The sequence below is a fragment of the Mastomys coucha genome, unplaced genomic scaffold, assembly GCF_008632895.1.
Source record: "Mastomys coucha isolate ucsf_1 unplaced genomic scaffold, UCSF_Mcou_1 pScaffold1, whole genome shotgun sequence".
NCBI classification, from domain to species: Eukaryota; Metazoa; Chordata; class Mammalia; order Rodentia; family Muridae; genus Mastomys; species Mastomys coucha.
In genome coordinates, this window is record NW_022196891.1 from 52333218 (window position 1) to 52350027 (window position 16810).

Here is a 16810-nt window from a genome sequence, read left to right on the forward strand (position 1 = left end):
GCGTGTGTGTGTGTGTGTGTGTGTGTGTGTGTGTGTGTGTGTTCCTGCCATCAGCTAACACGTTGGTGCTATTTTTCTTCTGATATGACCTTAATCCAGAAATGCTCTTGCCCTAGCTATGCACACTGGCCACTCAGGCAGTCCTGCCCTGCTGCTGGGGTTTCATGTGAACATTTCATGGACCTGGTTGGCCAACTGTAGCCAGAGCTTTATGAGGAAGTGTATCTTAGTTTGTTTTCTTATGGTTATGAATTTTGTACTGAGAGGCCACTTGGTCCTCAGGGCTGTTAGGGGTAAGACCACTGTCATCACTGTTTGCAGAGCAGCTATCTGGGCCCTGCCCCTGCTCCAGCTGAGCTTTCCTGAGCCCTGGGGTGGGACCAAGATCAAGCTTTTCATTCCATCCCAGCAGACTATAGATTCAGCTGGGATCCATTTGTGGACAGCAAGTATGACCAGGAAGCTGAGCTGTGTCTCGACAGAAGCAGGTGTCTTTATTCCCAGGGAAAGCCGAGCATCTGGGCCCTGGCATTGTGAGGGTAGGGCAGCCAACCACCCACTGATGAGGCTTGGGAATTGCTTTTTGTTTTGTTCTGCTTTTTTCTGTTTTTGAACCCAGGACCTGGTACATACAGCACACTGAGTACCACTGAGTCACACCACAGCTTTGTCAAGTGCTTTCAGCTAGCTCCCTATGACTTTTTCCTGACTAGCCCAGGCTGGACCTAACCTTCAGCATGCTAGCAGATATGAGGCCATTTAGGAAATGGCCAAAGGAAGCAAGGTGTAGATGATGGCCGATTTGATTTTATATGTAGAAGTAGCCTCCCTGAGCTTGTTTTAATCAGAAATTGGTATAATACAGAAATGGAATTTATAAGTGGCAAAATAATGGGAAAGAAACCCTTATATATTTTTCCAAGGATAAATACTTTTACTTTTAAATAATAGGATGTACACACTGGTGTGGGGTCAGTGTCAGAACTTTACCTGGGCGGCTTCCAGGTGGCCCGTCCCCACAGCATGGTAAGAGTGAGTCCAGATCCCTGGGAGTAGAGTTTTGTCACCTCTGCCATGGGTAAGTTTATATGGTGGCTCTCCCAGGGTGAGAAGCTTGTTAGAGATGCATTTTCTGTGGAATCATTAAGAGAGGAGGCTAGCACCCCGCCCCCAGGTTCCAATGCATGCCATTGAGGACCACTGCTGCTGCATTGTGCTCCATCTACAGGGAAGCATTCCTCAAAGAGTCGTCCCTGCTCTGATGGTAATCCTAACGTTTGATGACATCGCACACTTAAAAACTTCTAAGACATACTTGTGTAAAATAAACTCCATAAAGGCAACGGTTTACACCTTGCAGTCCACTTCTTACTTCTGCTCCTGAAGTCGTGTTGCAGCCGAGCCGTGTAACAGAATTCTGTTCAGTATTAAAGAGAGATGAAGACCAACGCGCTGTCCTGGGTGTTTTTCTTCCTTCCCCTTTCTCCTTTTATTTTAAAAATGGAAGGCTGAGGGGCTGGTGAGATGGCTCAGCGGGTAAGAGCACCGTTTGCTCTTCTGAAGGTCGTGAGTTCAAATCCCAGCAACCACATGGTGGCTCACAACCACCCATAATGAAATTGGATGCCCTCTTCTGGTGTGTGTCTGAAGACAGCTACAGTGTACTCATTTATAATAATAAATAAATCTTAAAAAAAAAAAATGGAAGGCTGAGCTTTGCACTCGCTCTACCACTTCCCCCATCCACTCTTGTTCTTGGCTTTAGTCTTCACACTTAAACACAGGTTATCCATCATTTCCACCTGCACTAGTTAACATGGAGCTGGGGAGATGGCTCAGTGGACCAGAGCACTCACCATGCAGGCTTGAGTACACAGAGAAAAGCTGGGTGTGGATGCTCATGTCTATAGCCTCAGCACTGGTTTGGGTGGAGACAGGAGGATCGATGGGACTCCGTGACCAAGCTAGCTGGAAAAACCCACAGGCTCCAAACTCAGTGAAAGTTGCCAGCTATGATGATGCTGTCTGCTTTCCACACACGCACACGTGTGCATTCATACAACACACACACACACTTAAAAACTACTGACATATGAAGGAAACGATTTGCAATCGATACCTGCTAGGTATCAGGAAAAGAATCCATGGAGTATCTTCGTATATGTCATCTGCACTTGGAGTCAGGCCATGCCCAGTCATTGGCCAACACACAATGGACTTTTTTTTTGTCTTCCTCTTTTCAGTCTCTTCAGATTTTTCTTTTATTCCTTTTTTTGGGGGTGGGGGAAGGGAAAAAACATGAAGTTGGTAAATAGGGAGGTGGGGAAGATCTGGAAGGAATTGGGGGAGGGGAAGCATGTGGTTAAAGTATATGAAAAAGAATTAAATAGATATAGATATCTATCTGGGGAGAGAAAGCTGGCAGCCACTAGAAGGTCAGAGCTCAAGAGGTAGCCCACTTGGTAGAGTGCTTGCCTACCAAGCCCAGGCTCAATCCCTAGTACCGAATAAAACCAGATGTGTGTACCTGGAGTCCTAACACAGAGGAAAATGTGAGCAGGAGCAGGAGGGCAGATTTTCAGTCTCCCTACCTCAGCTTCCTAAGCAGTTGAGATTACAGGCCTCTGCCTGAAGGCTGCAGCATGAAGTCACTAAGAGAAGCACCAACATGGGGCTGGGGAAGGTTCCACACTGAAAGCACTTGCTCTGAAGAGCCCTATGCTCTCTCCCCAGCACCCATCTGGTACCACACCGCTTCCTGTAACTCCATTTTCAGGGGATCCTACCTCCTTTGCTGGCGTCTTGGGCACCAGGCATGCACAGGTGTGCATACATGCATACATGCAGACACTCACACATGAACCTTAAAAAGAGAAATTAACCACGAGTCTAGTGTCAAAGGCCTATAATTCCTAGCTATTCCAAAGGTTGAGGCAGGAGGATTTAAAAGTCAAGGCCAGCCCGATGAACTTTAATGAGACCTTATCTCCATATATATATATATGGAGATGAGAGAGAGAGAGAGAAGGTATGAAATGGTACAGTGGAAAAGGTACTTGCGTTCAAGCCTGATGACCCACAATGGCTCCAATCCTGGGAGCCCACATGGTAGAAGATGGGTACCATGGCACATGCATACCCACATGTTAGAAGCAACTTTTTTACGCTTAAATATTACTGTTTTTGGCGTGAGTTGACAGTCTCTGGTTGCAAACTCCTTGCAATGGATGTCTCGGAGTTAAGCCAGGAAGGGAGGGACCCAACACCCACACACATGCAGACTAAGTAAATATGTGAAATCTATATATAATATAAATATATAATGTAGAAAAAGGCTAGGGACATAATACTTCAGAAATAAAGTGCCCACTTATTATGTGAGACCAAGTTCAGTCTCCAATACTGGAAAAAAATTTTACTCAAAGATACTGCTAGTATCGAGTTTGACTGGACCATAGGTTTTTGCTTCAGGGAAAATTTGCCAGTCTGACATGAGTAGTGGCAAGCAGGTGGCTCACTAAAGCTATCTCTAACCTAGCATGTTCCTCAGGAACCATCCACCTTGGTTTTTGAAACAAGATCTCCAGCTGGGGCCTGGTCAGCTAGCAGACTCCAGGGACCCTTCCACCTCTGCCTTCCCAGCCCTGGGGTTACAAGCATCTATCACTATACCTGGCAAATGTGGGTGCTGAGAATCAGGTCCTCAGCACTGGGGTTCTCACACTTCAGGAGACAAACGCTCCTGATGGGGCCACCTCCTAGCTCCTAAAACATCAAACTCTTCAGTGCCTATGGTACAACGTGGATGACGGTTGCCTTGGTCTTGACCATGTCTCAGAGCTGTTAATAAAGCTGTTAGGTAAGTCAGGAAATCTGATCTAGGCCTGGGCATAGTTGCATAAATCCCAGCCACTTGGGAGATTGAGGATTGCAGCAAGTTCAGGGCCAGTCTGGGCTAACCCAAGATAATAATTCTGGTCCAGGAGCTCAGGAAGTCAGCCCCAGTGGTATTTGGATTTTGTTTATAAGAAAACTGAACAAACTGCTGATTGTAGTAACCCAAGAAGACCAGGAGACTCTGCTGTGTCTGTGGCGGCAGCGATTGCAGTGCAAGAGCTTCTACCACACCCGCATTCCTTCCTCCCATTTAGCTTCCAAGCTGGATGGGCTGAGGCTGGCCCTCCCAACAAGCTTTTGTGGTCCCCAGGTGGGATGGGCCTGCCGCCTCAGGGTCGCTTGTAGCCCATGACATGCTGATTTGCCTTATCTCTCAGCTATAGTGAACTCCATTCAGGAGGTATGGGCATCCCAAAGCACAGAGCAGGCCTCCCTCCATGCTTGGCACCTGGTCAGAGCCCCAAGGGCAGCCCCACACTGTGATAGGGGCCTGAGCCCAGACTGCAGAAGGACAAGACAAAGACAGGCCTGGCAGGTGCCTGGGCATCTGCAGAACAGTCCCGGATGCCCTCCAGGACTGGCAGGGCAGCTGTTGAGCCCTGGCTCCGTGGGCACAGTATCTGAGCCAGTCCCAGCAGCTCCCTTTCTGGGCCCAGCACAGCGACCTGGCCAAACCCACAGCCTTTGAGAGCAGGGCAAAGTTGCCAAGGAAGGCTGCCATTTCTGAGCAGGTGTTCTGGCTGCACTGGAAAGAGACTTCACAGAGCTGGGTGGGAAGGGATCCGGGGATGGTAGGGGCTTGTGAATAGCTCCAGAATATGCCTGGGGATAGAAGAAATGGCTGGGCAGGTGCACCAGGACAGACCAGTTGTTGCCAGGTACGTGTGAAGGACAATTGCACTGGGGAAAAGTCGCAGTCTTAAGGCGCTGACTGCATGATTGTGTCAGGGTTAAGGGAGAGGGGACCCATGCCAGCAGTGTCATGGCTTGCTCCCAGGACAGACACTTCTCTAATCCTTGTAAAGGTTGCCAGGCAGAGGGTAGGTGGAAGAGACTCAGCAAAGGCCACAGGTAAACAGGAGAAATGAAAATGTGTGGAGCTGGAGCCCAGAGCACGGGCACCCAGCAACCCAAGGCTATTGTTGGGAACACCACAGTGGCTAGCCCTCTTCCCTGAGCCATTGTGACGGTTCGGGAAGTCCAGTTATGTCATCACATCTGCTTCCAGGTCCATGACTTCTCAGCAACTTTGGTCTATATCCTTCTCTAAAGACCCTGCCTGGGTTTCATCGGTTCTACCAACACAACCCAAGGTGGCAGAGAACTTGTCATTGCCCTGTGGGAGGAATTCTGCTTCCCAGGCCTCCCCACAATGCATCCTGCTTTAAATGTCTATGAAATAGAGTCAGAAACACAATCAGAGAAAAACTCTCTCATGCTAGTGCAAGGTGGAAGGGTTGGACAGTATTTTCCGAGGGACCTCAAAGCTGAAAGTGAAGTACAGCACCGGGAAACAGCAGATGGGCAGCACCACCACCTGCCACTGCACCCCCAAGCTTGAGCCATGCCTCTTGTAGCTCATCCCTGCACACACACTTGGGTCCAGTGTGTGCGTTTGCCTTCCCATTTGTCTTGGGTCAGCTTTAGCCTGCGTGCTCCTCCTCTGCCCCAAGCTGCCCTGGTCTCTCCTACAGTACCTTTCCTTGAGTTCTGCTCATTTGTCCCTCCTTCACCCTCCACTGCATTGTCCTTCAGGCCACTGCATACAAGGCTGTGATGTCCTCAGCCTGGCAGAAGCAGGCCCTCCAGGAACATTCCTCAGTAGCTAGTAGCCTTGAAGGTGCTGCAGTTGACAACTAGCCTGTCACCCGCCCAGACCGGCAGGAATACCTGTCCTTGCCGGACTTGCACCCTACTCGACTGTTGGGTCTTAGGATATATACCAGAGTTGCAGCAAAGCTGCCTCTGGCTGGCTGGCGGGGGTACCTGCCAGCCACGTCCCATGGCACACCTGTCTTCTCTCCAAGGTGAATCCAGCACCAGCAGTGCCTGGCGACAGGAATTCTGCTCCCAACTCCTTCAGGTCCTGTGCAACTTTAGAGGCACACCTTAGAGGTCACCCAGTGTCCTCTTCCTGGAAGCCGAAGCATGGCTTGACTGAAAATAGTGCCTTCTGAGCTCCCTGCAAGTTCCACCCACCCCTCCCCTGCAGCCCCTTAGGAGAGTGGCATGGCCCATCTGAGGCCAAAGTTGGTACTTTCTGTTCTGTGGTCACCAACTGCTTTCTGTGGATTTAAGGGATGCAGGAGAAGTTATTCAAGGGGAAATACACATCTTTGCACAGGCTGTGTATTTTTATGCCTGATCATCTTTGCTCTCACTAAAAGTTCCCATTCACTTCACAAAGCTGTGCTTGGGAGTGCTTTGCCCTCCTCACCACTGGACCTTTCCGACTCTGCACCAGGCTAGACCATGTCAGACACGGCCACACTGCCCAGGTGGTGTGGTATTCTTGCTCCTCCTTGTTCTCTGTGTTGGTGGAGTCTTCCTCATTTCCCCCACCCCTCCAGCCTGCATCAGACCTGGCTTAGGGCAATTAAGTTCTAGAAGGTTCTGATGGTGCAGCATCTGGAGAGGGGCTAAACCATGCCAGCAACCCTTTAGGTAAAGCAGATGACAGACCAGACAAGATGCTGGACAGAGCAAAGCGCTCTCCCATTCCCCCACCACACACACCACACACACACACACACACACACACCACACACCACACACATGCATATACACACCACACACACATGCATGCACACACATACACACACACACACCGTGGGAGGGGGGGAGCAGGGACTGCAGCATTGCTTTATCCCAGGGAAAAGCAGAGGCCACAGGGTACTTCAGATCCCAGGTCAGAGGCAGGAGAGCCTGTATTGCCCTATACACTTTCTCACATCCGGGTTCTGTCCTCTTCCTGCCCTGGGGGAGGAAAAATAGGGGAAGGGTAGAGAAGACAGGTGGACCTCACGCAGGGCAGACAGGGCTGGGGCCTGGCACCAGCACTGGCACTGAGCTGGGTTTCCCACCTCTAAAAGGCCAAGGAGCAAGACACTCCTGGTAGGCCTCATTTAAAGACTGAGGTAAACCAGAGCCTGGCCAGCAGATCCCCCTGGCCCAGCCTCTTCCTGCCCCAGCCCCTTCACTGCATCTCTCCAGAAGAGAAGTGACTTTGTCATATAAAAGGCAGAGGGGACTTGCTACTGACTTTTCCAAGGTGAAATTTCTTCAGCGGCAGCTCCAGGCTAGGAAATAGCCAGCCGGGCAGTGCTTCTCAACCTTCCTAATGCCGCAGCCCTTTATACAGTTCCTCATGCTGTGGTGACCCCCAACCGTACAATTATTTTCATTGCTATTTCAACACTGTAATGTTCCTACTGTTATGAATTGATTAGAAATATCTTTGGAGGCAGGTTTGCCAAAGGAGTTGCAGCCCGCCGGTTGAGAACCACTGCTGGAGCAGGTCTCTGGGGTTTCCCCTTGGTTGTAGTTTCCTCAGGGATTGGGGCAGATTCATCTCTGGGTGCTCCAGTGCCCTCTTTATGCCCTGAGTTTTCATGCACTTGCTATGCTAGCTGCCCTGCCCACCTGCTAGAACCCCCCTCTTTCTGCTTTTTCTCCAGCCTGGGGTAGTCCTAGCCATCCACTCTTGGGGCTCTGAGACTCCCCCACTTCGCTTCCTTTCCCCAGCCTCTGGGGCAGGAGCAGCGGGGTTTTAACTGATTTCTGTTGCAAATGTCCCCATCTCCTACTCAGACAGGCTAGTTTCCTGTCACCTCTCCACAGGCACTACTCCCTCAGTGTCTTCCTTGTCTGATAGAAACTGCCTAGGACACTTATGTCAGCCCCATTCAGATGCAACCATAGCTGGCACTGTGGCAAGCTCTAAACCAGCTGTGAGCCGCACACTCCACCCCACCACGCACCTAGCCCATGGTTCTCAGTTCTGCTCTCTCAGATCTCAGCCTTGCCGGGGCTCTTCTCCTGACTCAAGGTCTGCAGAACTTTCTGCATCTACCCTGGCCATAACCCTACCTCTGCAGGCCTCTGCATGTCCCCTCTGAATGTCCCCCGGCCATTCCTGCACCCTTCTGCCCCTGCCCTGCCCCAGGCCTCTTAGGGCTGGTACAGGCAAAGTAAAGACAGAATCCAGCAACTCCAGTGGAAGCAGCTTCGGCTTTTTAATAATTTAAGCCTGACACCTGTCCAGGCATCTAGAGTCCTTGAGCAGGATCTAAGCTGAGCAGGCTGTGCTGTGCTTAGGTGGGACAGCCACCCCCAGCTCACAGCCTCCCTGCCTACTGCCCACCCACAGCTGCTACCAGGGAGGTCTGGATAGGAACCCTGCAGCTGGGGGACAGCCAGACACCAGCTGCAGCCCTGTCTCTACGCTGGACAAGAGAACAAAGACAAAGGCCCGCCCAGGCCAGGCTACAACAACCTCCATGTAGGCAGGGGTGGGGGCAAAGGGCTGGCTGGGCGGTCCCCCACATCCTTAGTACCATGGCCACACTTGCTGCAAATGGCAATGGTTTCATTTTTCAACTTTGTGTTGGTCATAAAAATCTTTAGTAATTCTTAATATTCTGGCTCCCAGAATCTCTCAGAAGTTTGCATACCTAGAAGGGGCACAGAACTTCTGACAGGCCATACTTCACAAGACACACAGTTAGGAATGTGCTCCTGGCTGTCAGGCTGTGCCAAGACACTGAGCCCTTTCTGGATCAGACGCAAAGTGTCACATGGAAACCAGGCAAGCCATGGCTGAAAGAGATAGGGCACAAAGCCAATGTGGCCACGCTGTCTCTGGCGTGCTGGGGGGCTGGGGAGCCTTCTCAGTGAGTGTGGCCAGAAGCTGAAGCCAGCTCTCAGGGACCAATCCAAGGATTAGTCAGTTGCTGTTCTTTCCCTCCAACAAAGGAACATGACCACTTCTGTGAAGGGAGAAACCAAGATTCTCGATCCCCAGACCTGTATAAGTTAGTAACCTTAACTGGCTGTACACACGGGTCCTCGGCCTCTTCCTCCAGGTGGCGGATCAGAACAGCTTCTGCCACAGCCCAGACAGATGCCTGATCAGTGAACTGCATTTTTCCGTTCACACGATATCTCTGGGTGGTGAGTTTCTGGCCCCTCCTGCTGTGTGTGGGAGTCAGGGGTCCTGAAGGAGTGTCGGCAAGAGCAGCAATATTTCTGGGTCACTGGGGGACAGGCCTTTGTCTCAAGACACGAATTGACAAGCTCTCTGCATGAGCCAGTAGCTCTTTGATGTGAGCCAAGCCCAGCCCAGCAACCTTTGCTCCATTCACCTCCAGGATCTCATCTCCAACCCCAAGCAGCCCCGAGTACAGCTTGGAGGTATTCAGGTCAGCCATGGCCTGCACATAGAGCCCTGCAAAGGAAGGGAGAGGGGGATGAGAACTCTTGAGGGACACAGTGACACACCCCTCACAACTGATGTCATGGGTCTCTCCCCACCCCCCGCCCCATGCTTAACCTCATTTCTCTGTGGCCTCTTTCAGAATAGTAAAAACCATGCAAATGATGCTTGAAGGCATAACATTATTTGTCTTCAGTTTAGTACAAATGAACTAATCTTACCTTTTTCTGATACCAGCTTTTAGGTGCACTGTGTTGCTTAGGATTCATAAATAGTTGGAGTCCATAGCTCAAGTGACCCAGGCTTAGTCCAAAGACCAAGGCAGGGGACATGTCACTAGAGTAATCGAAGTGTCTGGGACCAAATCTCCTTCATAGTACTATCCAGGACTGTCGCTGGCCTCAGGGCCACTCACACAGTTCCGTATTTGGAATTTGGTGGCATGTGGCCAAAGTCCAGGGGAAACAGATGCCCACATCTACAGCTTACTTGCCTGTTTCTTGCGCCCAAGAGGCTCAGCCTGGCCAGCATGATCATTCCTTGGGTTGTAAAATGATCAAGCCTATCAGGGACTTGTGGGTGGCTCCCAGGAAAGCCATGTTGTAGGAGAGGCTATGGAGGCTTGGGCTGACAAGGCAGGTCTCCAGCCATTGCTGCCACAGCACAGTGTCCACCTGACAGCTGGGCATCTTTTGAGTTCTCTGTCAGCTGCCCTGACCTGACAGCACACCTGGGTAGGTTTCTCTGGGGAAAGCTGGAGCCTGCTGCCAGTCTCTGCTGTGTGAGCATTGCCAGCCTGCTGGAGGACAGAGCAGGGACAGCCTTTGTGGGTAACTTCTCTGCAGCCAACAACACAGTGGGATCTGGGGACAGGCGAGCAGTCCTGACCCCTTCACCCCTGAGCTGGGTATGAAACACATGGAAACTGCCCACGTGATAGCCCCTCCAAGGCCTTCCCCTAGTCAGGTGCTTAGCACGGGCAGGATGTCTGTTTTGGTGCCTCCATCTGTGGCTTGAAGCATCCTGGACTGTGGAAGGTGGTACCTCTTGGCCTATGGACCTAGAAGATCCCCCTTCATTTTAGCCCCTGGGACCCAGAGAAGCCAGACTCTGAATATAGATTCTACAAGTCCTTTACTAAAGGTTTGTGGCCATTTGGCTGATCCGAGCTCTGTACACACTTCCTCTCCTGTCTGAAGTGTGGCTGTTCCTATTGGTGCTTCTTTCCAGGGAGGCTCTGTCTCTAAATAACCAGTTCTTCGGCAGAAGGCTTTCCCAGTAGGATCCTGCCCTGTCCTTGATCTCCTTTCTCAGATGCTTAAACAGCTTAGCTGCTGGGTCTATGGGCTGGTGGCATGTAGAGAGAGCAGGAACCACCCCTACCTCCCCATGTGAACCCACAGGAGTGTTGGTATGCAGCAGGAAAGGCAGGTGGCAAGGAATGACAAAACCCAAAAGAATGTAGCCAAGCCAGACCAGACACTGACGTCACTCCAGCCATTTTGGGGAGACTTGGATAGGCTTCCCAGCTGAAATCGTGACTGTGAGGCAACTCTGACATTTGTGGTCTGCTGGAGACAGCCTTTGCTAAGGATGCTAGATGCCTATGATGCAGCTAGTTAGAAGCAGAAGGCAGGGCCTGCTGTTTTCGTGGGTGTGGTGTCAGATGAGATACATGCTGGCATCCTTACTGACACTTAGCAAGGAGCCAGAGCAGCCCCAGACCATGGCCCCTCTCCTCTGAGGCTCAGGGGGAACTGGTCCTAAGCAGCTCTATAGAGGAAGACCTGTGTTGGCAGCCACCACAATGCCTAGTGTGAGACCCCTGTGTGACACCTGGTGGCCAAATACAGCAGCAAGTGTAGGGCTCCACCTAGACAGCCTGGACGGCACTCAGTCTGACTTCCCAAATGTCAGCTCCCTGTGTGCACTGACATCTGACTCTCCCTAGGTCCAGACTGGGGGAGGCCCACACCATTCCCAATCACACACCTTTTCTCCCCTCTTCCACCCCAGCCCCATCCTCTCTCTACCTCCCTCTCTCTCTCCCCTAACCATCAGGAAGTTCAGGTCACACTAACTGCCACTCAGCAGATTATAGACCCTGCTCACCATCTCCATGGCCACCCTCCCACCACCTGCTAGTTGATCTGTCTCCTGGATTCTAGAAATCAGTTTAGTGCCCTTCCCTGTCCCATGTTATATTCTCAACACAGCTAAAATCTCTGTTCTAAAAATCTCCTCCAGTAGATGGTTCCTATCCCACTCAGTGAGAAAACTCCAGGTCCCTTAGGACAGGATAGCCTGCAGCCCCTCTGAGCTCAGCTCCCAGCCTGGCCTTGTTTTCCTAGCAGCAAGGCTCTTTAGGACCTTCTTACTTGGTAGCCCCTCTACCTGACTTATCTTCTGAGCCCACATGGCTCCTCCCTTCTGTCCTGTCCCCACTGGAGTGTCATCTCAAGCCTGTCTACCCAATACCTGCCATGCCTGTTTCATTTATATTTGCTTCTTGGTGCATTTCACTGTGCCATGTTTATAATGCAAAATAGATGGAGTGGACATGTAGACCTGGCCTAGCACCCTTGCTGGAGCGCACACTCATGAGGTCTGAGGCCTGTGTGCTCCATGCTGTGCTGTAACCCAGTATCCACGATACTTACTAGCAAGCACCTGACAGATGCTGAGTGCTGAACAGGACAGGATCCAGCACATACAGGCACTGCAGACCTGGCAGCAGGAGGGCTTTCACAGTTAAACAGGCTTGGCCCAGGAGACTGGAGAGCAAGACTACCTCTCCCCTGCAGGGCCCAGCAGCACAGGTCTTGGGCTTGCCTTTCCAAGTCATCCCTCCCTCCTCTGCCCACTCTCCCCCAGCTGAGCATAGATAGCCTGGGGACAGCTTTCAAGGGTTCTTGTACTCAAACACATTCTGGACCATGGGCTTTGGCCTGGCTAAGTCAGGTTGCCACGAAGGACTCCTAGATGTAGAGGAACCAAGAAGTGGTCAGAATTCAGTGATGGTGATAATTGAATTAGATACAGTAGGCAACCCCGCCAAGCACCTGGAGCCAAGGTGGATATCTGAGCAAAGCCTCCAGGAGCTGGGGAGGGAGGGCTGTGGACAGGCCTGCAGACAGGCAGGCCCACTCCACAAGCCCAGACACACCAGCAGCTGGAGGATGGGACGGCTGAAATACATCAACCACATCAAAGGAATAGCTGAGCACTGGCGAGCACAGACAGCTCTCCTTGGCCCCTCTGGAAGAACCTGGAAGGCTCTGATTTCAAGATGTCACAGGACAGCTGGGGACAGTGGAGTCAAAGCTGCTAGCTCCACCCACTCTGCAGTGGGGGCTCCTGGGACCTGGCACCCAGGAAGAGCTTCCGGAGGGATGAGGGGAGCTTTCTCCACCGCTCCACCAAAGCCTAGCAGGAACTTGACCACACCACAGGCACTTTTGCCGAGGATCCTAACAGCATACCTGAGTCTCGACGGCCACTGCCATAGGCCACACAGAAACCAAAGGTGCCCTTTGGGGGTCGCTGCAGCTGCAGCTGGCTCGTGCCATCTGGGAACACCTCCACCACGCGCCCCACAGTACGAACCAGGCTAGGGGCACCCACATCTTCCACACTGAGGGCACGATGGGGAAAGGCCTTGGCTAGCCTACAAGGAGACCAAAGACAGTAACGGTAGGATTAGGTAGCACAGCCAGCTTTTTCTTGGCCCTATGGTGACCCGCATCTCTGATGCAGAACCTGACACTAGGGGCTGGTTTCTCGGACCTCAGCAAAATGAGCTCCCTAGGGTGGAGACAGGCCATTTCCACACCCGCTGGTGACTCCTCAGGCTAGATAGAGAGCCTTGAAGCAAGGACATCGGTCTCTAACATGTTTAGAAAGAGACTTCTGAGAACCTGAGGAAAGCTATAATTTTACATAATGTTTTCATGAGCCCTTCCCCCACAATGTCCTTCCATGAAGCCCTGAGGAAAAGCAGATCACCAAGACTGGGCCAGGAATTGGGAGCCTCTTTCCGGGTTCTGGTCTGGGTGTTTAGTAAGTAAGATCTTTCGCTGTGTTAAAGAATCTCTGAACACTGATTTCAGGATGTCACTGGACAGCCAAGGGAGAGAGGCTTCAAGCCTGCCAGCGCCACCCTCCAGCAAACCTGTGCCTCTCGGTGCTCACTACACACGTGAGGGCACAGAGGTGTCATTCTGACATGTCTATGTCACTTTGGCTCTCCACATTGGAGATTTGTGGATGGCAAGACTCAGCTACTCTGCTTCACTTCCTCTCAGAGAGACAAAGGGCTCAGGGCCTGTGGTACCACTCTGAGTTTATTCTTTGGGTCACTGTGCCACGCTTACCTGCTGGGTGCACTGCTGTCCTCTGACCCCTCTACCAGGTAGAGGCTGGACCGGTCTCCCTTGCCACCTAGCAGAGAATGGAGGTTCTGAAAGGAAGTTGCTCTCCGATGTTGATGGGAAGGTGACACCTAGTGGGGAAGGCCCAGTATTACAGGTGAGAAAAAAAATGGCTTGGGAAGGGGGCATTTGCTAGGAACCATGAACCTGAGGTCACGCTAAGGAAAAGTGTGTGGTGCACACTTTGGTCACGAAACCCGGGTGCTTAGCAAGAGTCAGCAGAGCCTGCACCAAGAGATGGGGCCGCACAGGCATCCAAAGCATTTAGCATTGTGCTTGTGCCTATCTCACTATGAAAGTCTCTCCTGTACTCAGAAGCCAGGGCAGGAGGATCTGGAGGGCCAGCCTGAGTCACATAGGAGATCCTGTCGAAAAGGGAGGGGCTGGGGATGTGACTCTCTGGTAGCAGACTTAAGACACACCTTAGAGCAGAAGGCTTCCAGCTGGGAGTGGAGGTGAGCCAGGTAACATGATAGCTCCAGAAGCTTATAACTGGGAGCAGAGGGGCTTTGACCCAGAAGGCCTGCGGACTGAAAAGGAGCTGGTCCTTGAGTGAGGCTGGAAGCAAGAGCTCACCAGCTGAAAAAAACGGACAGGTACCCAGGCAAAACAAAGATAGCACAGGAGAAGGCATGGGGACATGGGAGGAGTGGGGACATGGGAGAAAGCATAGGGACAAGGGAGAAGGCATGTAGACATGGGAGGAGTGGGGACATGGGAGAAGGTGTGGTATGTGCTGGTCAGGGGTGAAGGCTCAGGCATTTGTGCTCCTGAGAGAGACTGGCTTTTCTTTTAGCTTGACTTTCCCCCCAGTTTTTGCAAGTTTCTGTACCTCCTTCCTGCATGTCATAGCCTCTTTTAACCAGGCTGCTCTCTACCTTCAGTCACTCAGCTTAAATGACAGCAAGACCTCCGAGACACAAGAGACATTATTATTTCCCTTGAGGGACTTATGGAGAAACTCCAGTGGTAAGAAATGCAAAGGCCATAGCTCACAGCTCACACCTGAGAAGTCTAACGAGTTCCAGAGACACAAGGTCATGCTTATATTCCCAGCTCACCTGCAGCTTCTCCTCCAGCCAGCAGACACTTGCTAATCAAGGGCCTCCACTCCTAGACGCTATCCTGAGTGAAATCAGTCCGTGGACTGCCATTCACCCTGCGTTCTCTCCCCACCTTGGCCTTGGAAACGAAAGGCTCCAATGCCTTAGACCAGCAGTTCTCACCCTGTGGGTCAAGGCCTCTGGGGGTTGAATAGCCTTTTCCCAGGGGTCACATATCGAATATCCTGCATAGTTTTACATCAACATTTACATTATAATTTATAACAGTAGCAAAATTAGTTACAAAGTAGCAACAAAAATAACTTTATGGTTGGGAGTGACCACAACATGAGGAATTGCATTAAAGGGTCACAGCCTTAGAAAGGTCCCTGCCGTAGGCCAGGGTTGTCTACCTTACTCTGCACAGGGGAGGGCGTGGAGAACAGAACAGCTCCATGCTCCTAGCACAGAGCAGGATGGTTCCCCAAGGCCTGGTGGGGCAAGTGTGCTAAGGTGATTTGCTAAGCCTGGCACACAGAGAGGGAGATATTTAGCCAGTGCCCTGTATTCACTGAGTGGGAACTGGATCAACACTAGCTACTGAGACAGTATTGGGGGCAGAGACATCATATGCCAGTGATGGGAGAGAGACATGGAGGGGAGAAGCGCTGTGTGAGAAGGCGAACAGCAGAAGCTTCAGCCTGAGGACTATGGTGCCTTCTAAAAAAGGCAAGCCTTGAATGGCGAGGAAAGAACCCAGGCATCAGCAGGCAGAGACAGAAGCAGCAATTGGGTGCAGATCCAGTCAGACTGTGTGATCTGACTGTAGAGGAGCAAAGGGGGCCTACACAGCAGAGGCCGAGAGCAGCAGACCGAGGATCCCCTCACAACACTGGTGGTCTCAACTCTATCCCGGCCATGATAAATGTCCAAAGGAAGCACTCTTAGGCAAGGCACAGTTGGTATGGCCAGGTTTGTGCATCCTTAGAAAAACCACTGTGGAGGCCACATGGAGAAAGACCAGAACAAAGAGGCCAGTGGAGGCTGGCTGTGACATTACCAATGGGAACTGTTTAGGGGTTGTTGTTAGATGCTAAGAGCACTGGCTGCTCTTCCAGGGAACCCAGGTTCAATACCCAGTACCCACATAAGCTCATAGCTGCTTATAATCCCAGTCCTAGGGGCATTTAATGCCCTCTTCTGGCTTCTGTGTTACCAGACATACACAAGATGTACAGACATATATATAAAGGCAAAACACACAGAGAAAATAAAATACTTCTTTTTAGAAAGAAAGGAAGAGGGGCTGAAGAGATGGCTTAGTGTTTAAGAGCACTGACTGCTCTTCCAAAGGTCCTGAGTTCAAATCCCAGCAACCACATTGTGGCTCACAACCATCCATAATGAGATCTGACACCCTCTTCTGGTGTGTCTGAAGACAGATACAGTGTACTTACATATAATAAATAAATAAATAAATAAATCTGTTTGTTTGTTTGTTTGTTTGTTTGTTTGAGACAGGGTTTCCCTATGTACCGCTGGCTGTCCTGGATAAATAAATCTTTAAAAAAAAAAAAATAGAAGGAAAGGAAGGAAAGAAGGAAGGAAACAAAGAAACAAAAAGAGCAAAGAAAGCACATTTGGAGTCACTGTGGAGTAGGTTAAAGAATGATCAGGCCAGGCAGTGGAGCGTGTGCCTTTAATCCCAGCACTTGGGAGGCAGAGGCAGGTGTATTTCTGGGTTCAAGGCCAGCCTGGACTACCGAGTGAGTTCCAGGACAGCCAGGGCTACACAGAGAAACCCTGTCTTGAAAAAACCAAAAAACCAAAACAACAACAACAAAAGAATGATCATGAAACAGGCAACAAGGGAGAGAGAGAAAGAGGACAGTAGGTGGTGGGTGGAAAAACAGAATTAAGGGTTACTCACACACAGTGAGCAAAGCCCCCCCAGCCAGTGGTGAGGACACTAGGAGCCCCCCACTGCCTCACACAGTAAGCAAAGC

General features: G+C 51.1%; 1 protein-coding gene across 2 annotated transcripts in view; it reads right to left on the minus strand.

Annotated features, from left to right (window-relative positions):
* Window positions 1–8108: 8108 nt before the first annotated feature.
* Window positions 8109–16810, minus strand: part of Kiaa1614 (KIAA1614 ortholog) — a 31956-nt gene continuing 23254 nt past the window's right edge. For both annotated transcript variants that reach the window (XM_031385225.1, XM_031385235.1), the window contains exons 8-10: window positions 13705–13832; window positions 12814–12998; window positions 8109–9343 (exon numbers count right to left, since the gene is read on the minus strand). In XM_031385225.1, the coding sequence (XP_031241085.1) occupies window positions 9150–9343; window positions 12814–12998; window positions 13705–13832 (507 nt within the window). In that variant the 3' untranslated portion in view covers window positions 8109–9149. The remainder of the gene's footprint in view (window positions 9344–12813; window positions 12999–13704; window positions 13833–16810) is intronic.